Below are 17,544 nucleotides of genomic sequence, written 5' to 3'. Positions count from 1 at the left end.
AGGGAGACCAAGAGATGAATACACTAAGCAGATTCAGAAGGATGTAGGTTGCAGTAGGTACTGGGAGATGAAGAAGCGTGCACAGGATAGACTAGCATGGAGAGCTGCATCAAACCAGTCTCAGGACTGAAGACCACAACAACAACAAAAAGCTTAGGTGTAGTACTTATCCAAATGCTTTTTTGAAATCAAGAAGTACTGCAACTACCTGACTGTCTTGATCAAAGCTTTCAGTACGTCATGTGAGAAAAGTGAGAGTTGAGTTTTACATGATTGTTGTTTCACCCATGTTGATAGGCATGGAGATCATTCTGTACAAGGTACCCCATTATGTTTCGGCTCAGAAAATGTTCCAAGATTCTACAACAAATGAGTGTCAGGGATGTGGTGTGGTAGTTTCATGGATCACTTCTATCCTTCTTGTAGATGGGTGTCACCTGTGCTTTCTTGTTGCTAGCTACTGGCAGGAAATGGTTCTAAATATTTCACATATTTCTAGTGAATTACTAGTAGCATCATCCCCCTACAGAAGATATCTAATATGTTTAGCATCCATATTCTGCTCATCTACTTCTTTGAAAACTGATCATATACTTCTAATTTTGCTCTAGGAGTCTCCCAGTCTCTTAATGTTATACACTTTCTAATACATCTGATGATGTTCTTCAGTACATTTCAGTACTGTCTGTAGTAAAATTTTGTAACTTTGGTATGTTTTCCCTTCATATTATGATACATGTCCTTCTGAAACTGCATAATTTAGTTTAAGTAGTATCAACAAAGAGTATACGAGGGGACAACAGTGAGTCTGGGCAGTGTGTGCAGAGGCACGGCTAAACATTGTAGCTCCCCTGCCAGGCTTGATAGGATACAGACTGCACAGTCTGTTGGGATTTGTAATGTAAAATGTCATGGCTTAATAATATACAGGAAAAGGACTGCGTGTTCCAGCGTCAGTATACCATGCCTGTCCAAATAGTTTTGAGACTAGGTTAATAAAAAATAGAGAAAAGTTAAGAGGGTGGTTTTAATGCATCATGTATCCTACATACTCTCTCCCCTGACTTGAGTACAATGCACAGAATGTTTGTACAACAACATGAAGCTGTCAGAAATATCCGTCATTGGGATGTTGTCCAAAACAGATGTCACATTGGTTTGTATATTGTTAATGTAATCAAAATGTTAACCCTTCACGTGAATTTCTGCACTTTGTTGCTTTTTTTTAGGTTCATATTGACAATGCCAAGACTCTCATTTATGCTGATTTTTTCAGAAAAGATTTGTCTGTGTTTTGCATTTCAGTCAACTTACTACTAGTGTCCACATGTATCTGTTTTTGTTTGGAAGTCAAGGTGTGTGAGACAACCTTTGCACACACTTTTATCTTCTTCAAGACATTCTGGAGAATGCCTTGGAACTCTTGTTTTAGAAATTTGTGACACAGCAGTGTTGGCACATTACAGTTGCATGTCCGCTGTTTAACACTGTCTACTCATAGCTGACTGATTGCACATCTGTTCATCTTTACCTACATCTACTTGGATAGCCTGCAAATCACACTTAAGTGCCTGGCAGAGGTTGATTGAATCATCTTCACAATAATTCTCTATTATTGCACTCTTGAACAGCACATGGAAAAAATGAACACCTTTACCTTTCCATGTGAACTCCGATTTCCCTTATATTATTATAATGGTCATTTCTCCCTAAGTAGCTTGGCATCAACAAAATATTTTCACAGTTGGAGGAGAAAATTGGTGACTGAAATTTCATGAAAGGATTCCACTGCAATGAAAAACACCTTTGTTTTAATGAGGTCCACCTGAAATCCTGTATAATGTCCATGGCATTTTCTCTCCTATTTCTCAATAACACGAAATGTGCTGCTCTTCTTCAAAGTTTTTTGATGTACCCAATTAACCCTGTCTGGTAAGGATCCCACACCGTGCAGCACTGCTCCAAAAGAGGATGGAGAAGTGTAGCATAGGCAATCTCTCTAGTAGATCTATTGCATCTTCTAAGTTTTCTACTAGTAAATCATAGTTCATGGTTCACCTTCTCCACAACTAAAGTGTTCTGACCTGTTTTGTGTACCAAGGGGGATCAGCTCTGTCACTTGTTAATTTATTTGGTATAAATCCCTCAATTGCTGTCAATACTATTTCTTTTAATTCAGGCCACATCTGGTCTGCACTTACATTGCTAATTTGGAAGGAGTGGAGATTGTCTCTCAGGAAGGTACCAAGTGAATTTTTATCTGCTTTTTTGAATAGATTTATTTTTCATTTATTTTTTTGGATTTTGCAGCTACAATATTCAATCTTGCTATGACAACCCTGTGCACTAATCCCTGTGTCTGTTTTGATGCTCATTGTTAGCTCAGGGTTATTTGTTTTGAAGAAATCAAGTGTGTTTTCACTATTTTTTACTATTTGAGTGGGCTCATGAACTAACTGCTTGGAATAATTTTCAGAGAAAGTGTTTAACACAATTTTTTGCATACCTCCAGATTTGAACATGTATTTTTGCCAACATATTGAGGCTAAATTGAAGTCACCACCAAGTATAATTGTATGAATCGGATATGTGTTTGCAACTAGACTCAAGTTTTCTTTGAACCTTTTAGCAATTGTATCATTTTAGTATGAAGACTTTCACGACCGGATGACATATCTTCTGGTAAACCTTCCGGGATGTAAGGCAAGACTCACCGGAGGAGAAACACCCCTCTGAAGATGTCCAGCGCAGCTTTGGACATAACGTTAGGAGCTGAAGAGTCTCATGGACCACGACCTTACATCCCGGAAGGTTTACCAGAAGATGTATCATTTTAATTGGCAGGTCAGTAAAAGAATCCAATTATTATTTTATTCTGTTTGCCAAGAATGACTTCTACCCACAGGAACTATCTACTTTAATTTTGCTACATAATAAACTACTTCTAACAGCTTCTTTAAAGTCAGTACCACCATTAGACTGTTGTTTATTTACAGTGTCACATTTACACTTACACAATCATGATTTCGGCTTCAAAGTGCCATTATCAAGTGTTTTGACTGTTATAAATTGCCTAAGATGGCATACTGTTGTATTAAAATACACTATTAGACACATACGACAGTATATTTTAATATGAGAGTATGCCATCTTAGCCAATTTATAACACTTAAAACACTTGATAATGGCACTTTGAAGCCAAAATCATGATTGTGTAAGTGTAAATGTAACTCTGTAAATAAACAACAGTCAAATGGTGGTACTGACTTTAAAGAAATATTTTATGCCTGTGGCCCCACATTATTAGGTTCTTCCCAAAAATTTTGGCTGAACTTATCTCTGGCTTTAGCCAGCATTCAAGGCTTATAACAGTTTGAGCACCAGTGCCTTCTGTTAAGGCTTGGGGCTCTGGTACTTTTCCCAACACAGCTACAGCAATTTACAGCTGTTATGTTAATATTTCCTAGTTCTACATTATTCCTGTGTTTGACCTGCACCTTCTGAGACTGAAGTCCATTTTGTGTTTTCCGAAGACCCCCTAACCTAAAAAACCACCCAGTCCATGCCACATAGCCCCTGCTACCTGTGTGTAATGGACTCCTGACATGTTTAGCAGAAACCGAAACCCCATCACCTTATGATGCAAGTTGGGGAATCTATAGGCTACATGGTTGCAGAACCATCTGAGCCTCTAATTCATACCCTCCACTCGGTTTTGTACCAGACATCTGCAATTGATTCTTTTGATTGTGCAGCAAATGCTGAGCTCTGGTTTCATCTCGCAAGTAAGATTGGCAGCTTTACCACTTTTGATAGGTACTTGAAACCAAAGCGACACACCTCATTGGTACCAATATGAGTCACCACCTGCAATTTGATGCACTCAGTGCTCTTCATGGCACCCAGAAGGATTAGTTCCACATCTGGAATGACTCCACTCAGTACGCAACTGGAATGCACATTGGTTTTCTTCCCCTCCTCATCAGCCCTGTCCCTAAGGGGACCCATGACTTGTCTAACATTAGAGCTCCCAACTACCAACTATTTAGTTCAAGCTGTCAGTATAGTTACTGTGCTGATGTCATTTATACATCACGAATAAAATCATTCTTGGAAATTTTAGGCAGATGGTGGATGGTCACCAAGGTTTTGTATTTTTGATACAATTGTGAATTGTGTTTTATATGAGATATCAAGATTATTTACACATCAGCCTGCTATTTTTTAATGAAAAATAAATGCCAGAGAAATTAATGAAGGGTTGTAAAAATGTATTACATTTGCCATTCAGTTTGTTTGTATTGTAGACTTCTTGCCTATCGTACCCTCTGGAATTGGCTCTACAAGTCTGCATTTTAGGTGGACACATATTTTTAAATCTTTTGGTTACTACCTTCATATATAACTAAGCTTTGATATTTTTTCCCAGGACTACTGACTGTGCATTTTAACCCCTCTTGCCATTACCAACTTTTCTTACAGTGTGTCCCTTAGCAAAAAAAAACACACCCATATGTCAGTTAAATTTGAAATTCCCACAGACAGTTGATGAAGAAGCTTGCACAGGATAGAGTAGCATAGAGAGCTGCATCAAATCAGTCTCAGGACTGAAGACCACATCAACAACAGTTAACATTATCTCTTTCTTAAGGCCTGAGCTTAGCACAGATCCAATTCAGAAGAGGAAAATCTTGTTGTATGATATGAGGGATATGTAGAAATCTATAATTAAAAGATTATTCCTTGCACATCCAATCTTTCTGTACAACTTTCAGATATTTGTTCTGTACAATGTTACTTTGAATGAAACAGTAGAAGGTGCATAAGTGGCTACTTCTTCCATTACAAAGAACTGTGTATAGAAATCAGATTATATACTCTGAGGTGATGAAAGTCAAGGGATACTGATAAGCATATATACAGATGACAATAGTATCATGTACACAAGGTAATAAAATGGCAGTGCATTAGCAAAGCTGTCATTTGTACTCAGGTGATTCATGTGAAAAAGTTTCCAATGTGATTGTGGCCATACGATGGGAATTAACTGACTTGAAACATGGAATGATAGTTGGAGCTAGATGCATGGGACATTCCACTTTGGAAACCAATAAGCAATTTGAAATTCCATGATCCACAGTGTAAAGAGTCTACTGAGAATACACATTTCAGGCATTATCTTTCAAGACAGACAATGCAGTGGGCAAAGGCGTTCAGTTAATGATCAAGAGCAGCGGTGTTTGCGTAGAGTTGTCAGAGTTAACAACAAAGAATACTGCATGAAATAACCACAGAAATTGATGTAGAATGTACAATGACTATATTCACTAGGACAGTGTGGCAAAATTTGGCATTAATGGGCTATGGCAGCAGACCAACGTGAGTGCCGTTGCTAGCAGCACCTCTCCTAGGCTCATGATATCATGTCGGTTGGACCCTGGATGACTGAAAAACCATGGCTTGTACAGATGAGTCTGATTTCATTTGGTGAGAGCTGTACACAATGTTTCTAATGGGACCCAGGCTGGTTACTGCCACATTCACGTGATAGTGAGTTGTCACAAATATGATCCAAGGAACCTGCAAAAACTAATCTAAACTCTACTATAGTTTCAAAGTGAAGTTTTTCTCTGTCATTCTAATTTTTTAAAATTTTGGTACTCTTTCAGTTATCTACTGTTTTCACTATGCTGCAGAATACCTTGTGCTTCTAACATCTTTCATTTGATTATGCATATTTATTATTTAATGATCATGTTATTGTTGATACCATGTTTTAATTACTTCTCCTGCTGGTTCTAGTTTATTTTAGTTAAATGAATTAATTTACAGAATAATTTAATTTTTTTGGAGCTGCTGAATGGTACCCATTAATTAAATGACCATTTTACTAACAAGTTAGAAACCCCATAAAAAACAAGAACTTTAACATTTAAATCCAAATCGTTTACTGAATAAAAATATGATTTTCAACATACACATACATTTTTCACAGTATTTATTTTTTTACTCTTTGGCTCTTTAGATCTCTCTTATTGAAGACCATGTATAGCAAGTGTAGAATGGCTGGCAGTAGAGTTTGGGAATCAGCTCATGTGGCTCTAGCAGCACTGTTTTCCAGATCCCTCAAATGTAACAAAAATCATGATGCTAATATATAAACATATACACAAACACTTTTCTTTATCCTTGATTTACTTAAATGCATGTGGTGTAGGAATTGGCACATTTACTTTTAAGTAACTTGCAGATTTAGTTTCACAGAAAATCTATTTCTGCACAGTGTATTTTGCAATTACTCAACATACAGATGATGTTGTGTCCTGTTAATTACATGGAAGTCTACTATAGTATTCTTAAATGTAAACCAGCCTATGCTGGTATGAACAATGTGTACATTAAAAACATAATTTTCTAGCAGAATATTATGAGTTACACAATCAAATACTTTAATTAGTTCCAGAAGATCCCATTTGGCCAGCACTTTTTGTGTCACTACAAAATCTGCTTTTGTTTTACACTGAAGAACCAAAGAAACTGGTACTCGTGCCTAATATTGTGTTGGGGCCCCGTGAGCATGAACAAGTGCCGCAACACAATGTGGATTGGACTTGATTGATGCAATTCTGGATTTGTGGGGTGTTGCATTGTTCTTCTGGAATTTCCCAAGTATGTTGGAATGCGCAATGGACATGAATGGACTTAGGTGATCAGATAAGATGCTTATGTACATTTCACTTGTCAGAGTCATATCATGACATATCAGGGGTCCCATATCACTCCAACTGCACATCCACCACACCATTACAGAGCCTTCACCAGCTTGAACAGTCCCCTGCTGACATGTGGGGCCCATGGATTCATGAGGTTGCCTCCATATCCATACACATCCATCCACTCGATACAATTTGAAACAAGACTCATCCAACCAGGCAACGTGTTTCCAGTCATCAACAGTCCAGTGTCAGCATTGACCGACTCAGGCAAGGCATAAAGCTATGCGTCATGCAGACATCAAGGGTACACAAGTGGGCCTTCAGCTCCGAAAGCCCGTATCGATGATTTTTCATTGAAAGGTTCGCACATTGTCACTTGTTGATGGCCCAGCAATCTGGAACAATTTGTGGAAAGGTTGCACTCCTGTCACATGAAGGATTCTCTTTAGTCATCTTTTTCTGGCTGCAGCGATGTTGGAGATCTGATATTTTGCCGGATTCCTGATATTCACGGTACACTCGTGAAATGGTTGTACGGGAAAATCCCTACTTCATCGCTACGCTAAAGATGCTGTGCCCCATCACTTGTGTGCCGACTATAGCACCATGTTCAAACTCACTTAATTCTTGATAACCTGCCATTGTAGCAGCAGTAACCGGGCACCAGGCACTTGTCTTATATAGGCATTGCCGACCGCAGTGCCGTATTGTGCCTGTTTACATATCTCTGTATTTGAATATGCATGCCTATATCAATTTCTTTGGTGCTTCAGTGTATATTCCTAGGTAGAAATGCAGCCAAAAATTCTCACCTAGCAAAAAATTCCAAGCAAATGGCAAAAGGGCACGTGACTCCTGTATATAGGAAGAGTAAAAGAACGGACACACAAAATTACAGATCAGTGTCCCTAACTTCAGTTTGCTGCAGGATCCTTGAACATATTGTCAGTTCAGATATAATACATTTCCTTGAGACTCAGAAGTGCATGTCTGCGGATCAGCACGGTTTTAGGAAGCATTGCTTATGCGAAACTCAGCTTGACCTTTTCTCACATGATATACTGCAAATTATCGATGAAGGACAACAAGCAGAGTCCATATTTCTAGATTTCTGGAAATCATTTGACACAGTGCCCCATTACAGGTTGTTAACGAAGGTACGAGCATATGGAGTAAGTTCACAGATATGTAAGTGTCTCAAAGACTTCATAACTAATAGAACCCAGCAGGTTGCCGTCAACAGCAGTGTTCATCAGAGACAAGTTTGATAGGATGCTGTTCTCCATATAAATAAGTTATTTAATGGACAGAGCGGGCAGCAATCTGCAGTTGTTTGTTGATGAGGCTGTGGTGTGTGGTAAGGCCTCAACATTCAGTGACAGTACGAAGATAAGATGACTTAGACAAAATTTCTAGTTGGTGTGATGAATAGCAACTAACTCTAAATGTGGAAAAATGAAAGCTAATGTGGGTGGGTAGGAAGAACAAACTTGTAATGTTTGGATACAGTATTACTAGTGGCCTGCTTGACACAGTCAAGTTGTTCAAATATCTGGGCATAATGTTGCAAACTGATACGAGATGGAATGAGCTTGTGAGAAGGAAATAGTCGACTTCAGTTTATTGGGAGAATTTTAGGAAACTGGTTCATGTGTAAAGGGAACTGCATATAGGATGGTGGTGTTACCTATTTTTGAGTACTGCTTAAGTTTTTGGGATCTGTACCAGGTTGGATTGAAGGAAGACATTGAAGCATTTCAGAGTCGGGCTACTAGATTTGTTACCAGTAGGTTTGAGTACAATGTAAGTATTACGGAGATGCTTCAGGAACTCAAATGGGAATCCCTGGAGGAAAGGCTAGGTTATTTTTGAGGAACACTATTGAGGAAATTTAGAGAACCAGCATTTGAAACTGAGTGCCAAATGATTGTGCATAAGGACTACGACGATAAGATTTGGGCTCATACAGAGGCATACAGACAGTCATTTTTCCCTCGCTCTGTTTGCAAGAGGAAGGGGGGAGGGAACTACTAGTAGTAGTTCGTGGCACTCTCTGCCACACACCATATGGTGGCTTACACAGTATCCATGTAGATGTATATGTAGCTTTGATAGTGACACAGGAGAAATTAGTTACACCTTTGGTGAAGAACCAAAACTGATTTACAGAAATTGTGGTGGGCCTAATGAAAATGACAATATGGGTTTTCAATTCAGTTTACCCTAACTTGTTTTATTCCTATGTTTTCAGCAACCTTTCTGAACATTACACTTTTAAGTATGTTGTATAGGGAACAAACTCTTATGCATATTTCCAGGTAGTGAAGCCTCTATCTTCAGTTCAGTTCTGGGAGCCCAGTGTGCATGGAACAGTACCGAAACAAACAGTATCTGGAGCTGATGGCAAAGGTACTGCAGCAGCAGCAGCTTTCAAGTGGCCGTCAGATTATAGACGCATGTCACTTGCCTTAAGGAAAGGTACTAGATACCATGAAGGAGAAAGCCCCACACCATCTGAACCTGATAAACTACAACATGGAGGAAGTTCTCCACTACACTCAGAGCCTTCATCTGGCACTGCTGCAGACACACTTTTTGGAAATGTGTCCAAGGTACTTGGTGCTATTGACTGGTGAGTAAAATTTTCTTTTCCTTATCTTTTCTTGTGCCACAGGTCAATGTAATGGTTGAATGTAGTCATTCTACTTCATTATTGATTTAGTGTTAAAAATATGTTCTTTGAGTAAGTCACTTTATTTTCCAGAGCAGTTGTTTTAGGGAGAAGTGGTAATTATTCAGATTATGTCAGCTAATTAGACAACATTGGAGGATATTCCAGTGGTTTCAGTTGTCCAGACTAGATTTACAAAACCTCACTATCAAATTTTAGTGTATAAGTGAACTTTTCGAGTTGATATCACAGTGTTTATTTTACATAATAATTGTTGCAGAATTTGTTTCCTCCAAAAATTCTTCTAGTTCATATAGCTTGTTCATCATTCCTACTGATATTTTGTCTATGTTTAGATGCGTTATAAAGTTATTTTTACAAACTAAATCAAGCAAAAAATCTTTAATTAATTTTGTCTGTGTGGTTATGTATTTTGATGCATTCCCACATTATTTTGTTACTTTTGGACCAAATCTGATAGAAATTTATTCACTTTATTAGTTTCCCTGTGGGGGAGTGCATGCTGTGAGATGACGTGACCAATAGGATGGACCTTTAATAACTTTTCTTGTGTCTTGACCACATTTTTATTTTTCCAACAATCATAGGCGTTTTGACTTTCTGTCATTTTTCAAAGGCAGTGTTATGTCAGTCAGATAAAATTGTTCATTAGATACATTCTATTGCATCAACATCTAAATTGGCCACATCATTCAGAATGTTGACATGATGCAGTGTATTTAATGAACAATTTGATATGACTGACATAACACTGCCTTTGAAAAGTGACAAAAAGTTGAAATGTGTCTGGTTGTTGGAAAAATAAAAGTGTGTTCAAGACATAAGAAAAGTTATTAAAAGATTACTTCTGCTTTCATTAACAAGAAATATCTCACTGAATCCCTGCATAAGCTAGCACCCTTTTGCCAGCTTTATTGAACTGTGTACCATGACCTGTGACACAGTTTCTTTCATAATTCTAATGGCTAACAGTGAATTTTGCAGAGAGACTTATCTGTTTCACATTTTTACCCTATTATTTCTATTTATACTTGACCAATATGGTAGGTCTGCCTTAGAGGCGAAGTTGTTATAATTAGTTTGGTGAAATACAGCAATCACAACAGTGTGAAGAATTTTTTTATGACATTGGCTTCATTTCTGTATATGTTATTAGCACCTACTGTGAAAACAACGTGGTCACTACTTGTGATATTGGAGCATTCTTTTTTAATGCTCTCAGCAATGTTATCCAAACTTGCTTCACCCTTTACAATGCCGGAAAAGTATCACTGTCGTTAACATGGTTGATAAGTAACTCTCATATGTTACATGCATGGCTGTCCCCCAATAATTTTACCTTCTCCTTCTGTAGGTGTTTTTCCACTGCTTAAAAGTTTTTCATCATTTGTTCATCATACGCCTTTGAAAAACTATTATTACATGTGGCTTGAAGGGCATCAAGATTATTGCACAAGTTGAAATGTGTTTCATAGCAACCTGGTGATTACAACTGTCTTCTTTTAATCAGATACACTTCATAGTATGAATCAAGATGTCCAATTTGTTTACACCAAATTTTTAATTATGATGTTCTGGTAATGGAGACATGTATTTTCTAAGACTGTACACTTCTCCTTCAGAGCAATCATTCTTTTTTGTTTAAAGCAAACATATCACATTGAAGTACTCTGATTATTTTTTTCATTTTCTGGATTTTGATTGTAGATTTACTTTTGTAGGCTTCAGTAGCACATGTAAAACAAGATTATGAATAATCACCAGTTACGAATTTTATGCTTACTTTCAAACATTTCTCATGGAATCAACAGTGACAGTTGCTATACTATCTTGTCACATTTCTTACAGTTGTTCGCATGTTTAGAAAATTTGTTACTGATGCTTGTCTCACTTAGCAACTTTTCAATAAGGAATCATCTTTACTTTCCTTGTTGTATCAAAGAGCAGAAATGGTAGGAGAAATACTCAGTACTATGTTTGCCCAAGACAGAAAGTGTAAGGCTTAAAGACAGATGAATGTGACTGTAAAAGGGATGCCAGAGATTATAGTCATTCAAACATAATGAATGACATTCGTGTACTGACAGGTAAAAACATTTTGGCAATTGCCCACTGCCAGATTGAATGCCATATGGTGGTGTTGCAGGTATGAAAAGAAAGTATATTAGATATGTAAAGACAGTATATTAGATATGTAAAGACAGTATATTAGATAAAAATAGATACAAAATAAGATATGAACAAACCCATCAGTGAGGAAAACAGAAAATTTATTATAAGAACTTATTCGAGGAGGATAAGCACATTTAATTGCAAGAGGGTCACCACATAATGGGTCATGCTACAAATATTGAAGATAACACCAAGGTGTTTCCTGCATGAGCCATATCAGGTAAATATTTGTGATTTCATATTTCAGTATATGTACATTGACTTCCTTTCAACATACTCAGAAAACTTCCTTTTCTTAATTTATTACTTGTGGAATTTACAAGTAACGACAGTGTGGTATCCTTTCTCACAGTGCCACATCAGAAAGTCAACATATGAATTATATATTCAAATAACTGTGATACAAAAGGACTTATTTGACAAAATGTTGCTATTGTTATGGTCTTCAGTCCAGAGACTGCTTTGATGCAGCTCTCACTGCTCTATCCTGTGCAAGCCTTCTCATCTCTGAATAACTACTCCAACTTACATCCTTCTGAATCTGCTTAGCTTATTCATCTCTTGGTCTCCTTCTATGAGTTTTACTCTCCACGCTTCCCTCCAGTACTAAATGGGTGATCCCTTGATACCTCAGAACGTGTCCTACCAACCGATCCCTTCTTCTTGTCAAGTTGTGCCACCAATTCCTCTTCTCCCCAATTCTATTCAGTACCTCCTCATTGATTATGTGATCTACCCATCTAATCTTGAGCATTCTTCTGTAGTTCTATTCTCTGTTTGTCTAAACTATTTATCGTCCATATTTCACTTCCATACATAGCTACACTCCATAAAAATACTTTCAAAAAGGACTTCCTGATACTTAAATCTATACTCGGAGTTAACAAACTTCTCTTCTTCAGAAATGCTTTCCTTGCCATAGCCAGTCTACATTTTATATCCTCTCTACTTCGACCATCATCAGTTATTTTGCTTCCCAGTTATCAAAACTCATGTATTACTTTAAGTGTCTCATTTCCTAATCTAATTCCCTCAGCATCACCTGATTTAATTTGACTACATTCCATTATCCTTGTTTTGCTTTTGTTGATGTTCATCTTATATCCTCCCTTCAAGACAATGTCCATTCCATTCAGCTACTCTTGCAGGTCCTTTGCTGTCTCTGACAGAATTACAATGTTGTCGGCAAGCCTCAAACTTTTTATTTCTTCTCCATGGACTTTAATCCCTACTCCAAATTTTTCTTTTGTTTCCTTTACTGCTTGCTCAATATACAGATTGAATAACATTGGGGATAGGCTACAACCCTGTCTCACTCCCTTCTCAACCACTGCTTACCTTTCATGCCCCTCAACTCTCATGACTGACATCTGGTTTCCGTACAAATTGTAAATAGATTTTCGCTCCCTGCCTTTTACCCCTGCCATCTTCAGAATCTGAAAGAGAGTATGCCAGTCAACATTGCAAAAAGCTTTCTCTAAGTCTACAAATGGTAGAAACATAGGTTTGCCTTACCTTAACCTATCTTCTAAGATAAGTCGTAGGGTCAGTATTGCCTTGCGTGTTCCACCATTTCTACAGAATCCAAACTGATCTTCCCCAAGCTCAGCTTCTACCAGTTTTTCCATTCACCTGTAAAGAAGGTTATAGGATTCCAAATTTTTGTTTCAAGGTGTTTATTTATTTGCAAACCCATATGTGAAAGTAAGAGAAACTCATGAAAGAGAAAATTAGAAAAAATGTTGATTTTAATTGTTCAGTATAATAATTTGTCATTACTGAGTGATAGTCACATGTGACATAGTAATTATGGACTATTTACAAAGTAAGGATATAAACTCGTGTAACCATCTTTGGTTTTCTATATCAAAACAGTTAAAGAGCCTGAAAGCTGAGAGAAAATAATTTAAAACAAAAAGAAGACAAACAAACAAACAAACAAACAAACAAAAATTGCTAGAGTTTACTTAATGTCATTCCTACAAAACATTTATGTACTCCAAACGACGTAATTTTTTTTTGCATTGTTACGAAGTCCAGTTTGATTTCTGAAGTAATTACACATAACTGAAAACCACAATCAATGCCACATTTGTCTAGCTCCTTCAAGATGATAAAGAGTATAGGACATTAAAGGGAAAGTATATAAAGTCAACCATAGGGGGAAGAATGAGATACGCAGTATATAGTAAACCCTCTTGTTCAGGGAATCAGAACTGAAGAATATGATATGAAACATAGATCGGATCTTTAGTATCCCCACCAGTTGACATTAAGATGGAGGCAGAGGACCTGGTGCAAGTATCACAGTGGACTGAACAGAACGCTACCATGAAAGCAAGCATGAAGCATAGGATGGCAGAGCCAGTTCTAAGACTTATTTCAATGCCCACAGACCGGCCTTAGCCTTGCACGCTACTCTGTGTTGTGTACTCCATTGTTAGTCACTCATGCTGGTTGCATGTTGTGTTTTTATTCTTGCTTAGTCTCTGTATGGGGTTCAAACTCTGTGCCCACTGTTGATTAACTAATGTGTCAAGATTCATTCCCTCTTCTGGGGTTCAGCTTTGAGATTCCCACTGGAGGTCAGATGTAATTGTTCATCCACACAGAAGGTGGTGGATTCATTTCCCTTCCAAGCAAATCAATTATATGAATGAGTGGTGTCTGTTCCTTTGGATGTATGTGATAAACAATGTGTCCAGATGGTGCAGTGGTTAATGCAACTGCCTAGTAAGCAGGAGATCCCAGGTTCAAATTCTGGCCCAACACACATTTTCACTCATCACTGCTGTTTCCACATAAAGTCCAGATGCAGCTGACATCAATAGTCCCTTCCCTTTGCTTCCCTTTCTCCCCCCTCCACCTGCAATTTACATAATATGTGTCACAGTTGTGGATTCATATGGTGTCTGTTCTTTCAGACACAATGCCAATGGGCCTGACATGGCTGCTTGTCCTGTTCCAGAGGTTACCCCTCAGTCTGCAAGATCCGGGCGGTCGCAGAGGGTGGGCTTACTGGTAGTTGGGAGCTCCAATGTCAGGCGCGTAATGGGGCCCCTTAGGGAAATGGCAGTGTGCTCCCTGCCGCCGTTGGATAAGCAGCTGCAGCAGCAAGTCGTATACTCCTAGCTCACTCATTTGTTACATAGTTTAATTCTTAATTTCTTTGCATGTTTTTATACTTGCATTGTTTAATTCATAAATTTCGGGCGTATTATAGTATTTGAGAGTTTTAGCATCGTGTTTTAGTATCTGAATAGTGTAAAATCGCATAGTCTCCTTCCGCCGCCGAGCAGTGTGTCAGCAGTGCGCAAGTAGCAGCATTACTGCATTTACTAGGCAATCTTGTATTTTAATAACCGTTTAAATTTTGTGTCGATTTGTTTGCGCTCTCTGTTGATTAGTTCAGACGTTCTTTGCACAACAGTTTTTAGCATGGATAGGGACTGCAACTGCTGTGTTCGGATGCAGGCTGAGTTGGCATCCCTTCGCTCCCAGCTTCAGGCAGTGTTGGCTTCGGTCACACAGCTTGAGGCTGTTGCCAATGGGCATCACTGTGGGGGTCCGGATGGGGGTTTGTCGGGGACGGCCAGCTTGTCCCACGCATCCCCCGATCGGACTACGACTGTGATTGCCCGGGATACTGCCCGCATTGATGCTGATCCCTCACCTGTGGTAGAGTGGGAGGTCGTCTCAAGGTGTGGCAGGGGGCGAAAGACATTCCGGAGGGCTGAACGGAAGGCCTCCCCAGTTTGTCTGACGAACCGGTTTCAGGCTCTGTCTCAGGCTGATACTGATCTTCGGCCTGACATGGCTGCTTGTCCTGTTCCAGAGGTTACCCCTCAGACTGCAAGATCCGGGCGGTTGCAGAGGGCGGGCTTACTGGTAGTTGGGAGCTCCAACATCAGGCGCATAATGGGGCCCCTTAGGGAAATGGCAGCAAGAGAGGGACAGAAAACCAATGTGCACTCCGTGTGCATACCGGGGGGAGTCATTCCAGATGTGGAAAGGGTCCTTCCGGATGCCATGAAGAGTACAGGGTGCACCAATCTGCAGGTGGTCGCTCATGTCGGCACCAATGATGTGTGTCGCTATGGATCGGAGGAAATCCTCTCTGGCTTCCGGCGGCTATCTGATTTGGTGAAGACTGCCAGTCTCGCTAGTGGGATGAAAGCAGAGCTCACCATCTGCAGCATAGTCGACAGGACTGACTGCGGACCTTTGGTACAGAGCCGAGTGGAGGGTCTGAATCAGAGGCTGAGACGGTTCTGCGACCGTGTGGGCTGCAGATTCCTCGACTTGCGCCGTAGGGTGGTGGGGTTTCGGGTTCCGCTGGATAGGTCAGGAGTCCACTACACGCAACAAGCGGCTACACGGGTAGCAGGGGTTGTGTGGTGTGGGCTGGGCGGTTTTTTAGGTTAGATGGCCTTGGGCAAGTACAGAAAGGGCAACAGCCTCAACGGGTGCGGGGCAAAGTCAGGACATGCGGGGACCAAGCAGCAATCGGTATTGTAATTGTCAACTGTCGAAGCTGCGTTGGTAAAGTACCGGAACTTCAAGCGCTGATAGAAAGCACCGAAGCTGAAATCGTTATAGGTACAGAAAGCTGGCTGAAGCCAGAGATAAGTTCTGCCGAAATTTACAAAGGTACAGACGGTATTTAGAAAGGATAGATTGCATGCAACCGGTGGTGGAGTGTTCGTTGCTGTTAGTAGTAGTTTATCCTGTAGTGAAGTAGAAGTGGATAGTTCCTGTGAATTATTATGGGTGGAGGTTACACTCAACAACCGAGCTAGGTTAATAATTGGCTCCTTTTACCGACCTCCCGACTCAGCAGCATTAGTGGCAGAACAACTGAGAGAAAATTTGGAATACATTTCACATAAATTTTCTCAGCATGTTGTAGTCTTAGGTGGAGATTTCAATTTACCAGATATAGACTGGGACATTCAGATGTTTAGGACGGGTGGTAGGGACAGAGCATCGAGTGACATTATACTGAGTGCACTATCCGAAAGTTACCTCGAGCAATTAAACAGAGAACTGACTCGTGGAGATAACATCTTGGACCTACTGATAACAAACAGACCCGAATTTTTCGACTCTGTATGTGCAGAACAGGGAATCAGTGATCATAAGGCCATTGCAGCATTCCTGAATATGGAAGTTAATAGGGATATAAAAAAAGGGAGGAAGGTTCATCTGTTTAGCAAGAGTAATAGAAGGCAGATTTCAGACTACCTAACAGATCGAAACGAAAATTTCTGTTCCGACACTGACAATGTTGAGTGTTTATGGAAAAAGTTCAAGGCAATTGTAAAATGCGTTTTAGACAGGTACGTGCCGAGTAAAACTGTGAGGGATGGGAAAAACCCACCGTGGTACAACAACAAAGTTAGGAAACTACTGTGAAAGCAAAGAGAGCTTCACTCCAAGTTTAAACGCAGCCAAAACCTCTCAGACAAACAGAAGCTAAACGATGTCAAAGTTAGCGTAAGGAGGGCTATGCGTGAAGCGTTCAGTGAATTCGAAAGTAAAATTCTATGTACCGACTTGACAGAAAATCCTAGGAAGTTCTGGTCTTACGTTAAATCAGTAAGTGGCTCGAAACAGCATATCCAGACACTCCGGGATGATGATGGCATTGAAACAGAGGATGACACGCGTAAAGCTGAAATACTAAACACCTTTTTCCAAAGCTGTTTCACAGAGGAAGACCGCACTGCAGTTCCTTCTCTAAATCCTCGCACAAACGAAAAAATGGCTGACATTGAAATAAGTGTCCAAGGAATAGAAAAGCAACTGGAATCACTCAACAGAGGAAAGTCCACTGGACCTGACGGGATACAAATTCGATTCTACACAGAGTACGCGAAAGAACTTGCCCCCCTTCTAACAGCCATGTACCACAAGTATCTAGAGGAACGGAGGGTTCCAAATGATTGGAAAAGAGCACAGGTA

The 17,544-nt window shown here is 39.5% G+C and overlaps 1 protein-coding gene across 1 annotated transcript in view; it reads left to right on the top strand.

Moving 5' to 3' along the window:
* The window catches only part of LOC126263364 (dynein axonemal heavy chain 10), a 1,742,213-nt gene that overhangs the window by 131,573 nt on the left and 1,593,096 nt on the right, over positions 1-17,544 (top strand). Inside the window, exon 6 of the mRNA XM_049960456.1 lies at positions 9,035-9,348. Within this exon, the coding sequence (XP_049816413.1) occupies positions 9,035-9,348 (314 nt within the window). The remainder of the gene's footprint in view (positions 1-9,034; positions 9,349-17,544) is intronic.

Source organism: Schistocerca nitens, chromosome 6 (genome assembly GCF_023898315.1).
Source record: "Schistocerca nitens isolate TAMUIC-IGC-003100 chromosome 6, iqSchNite1.1, whole genome shotgun sequence".
NCBI lineage: Eukaryota > Metazoa > Arthropoda > Insecta > Orthoptera > Acrididae > Schistocerca > Schistocerca nitens.
Note: the sequence above shows the minus strand (reverse complement) of the source record. Positions and strands in the feature narration are given on the sequence as shown.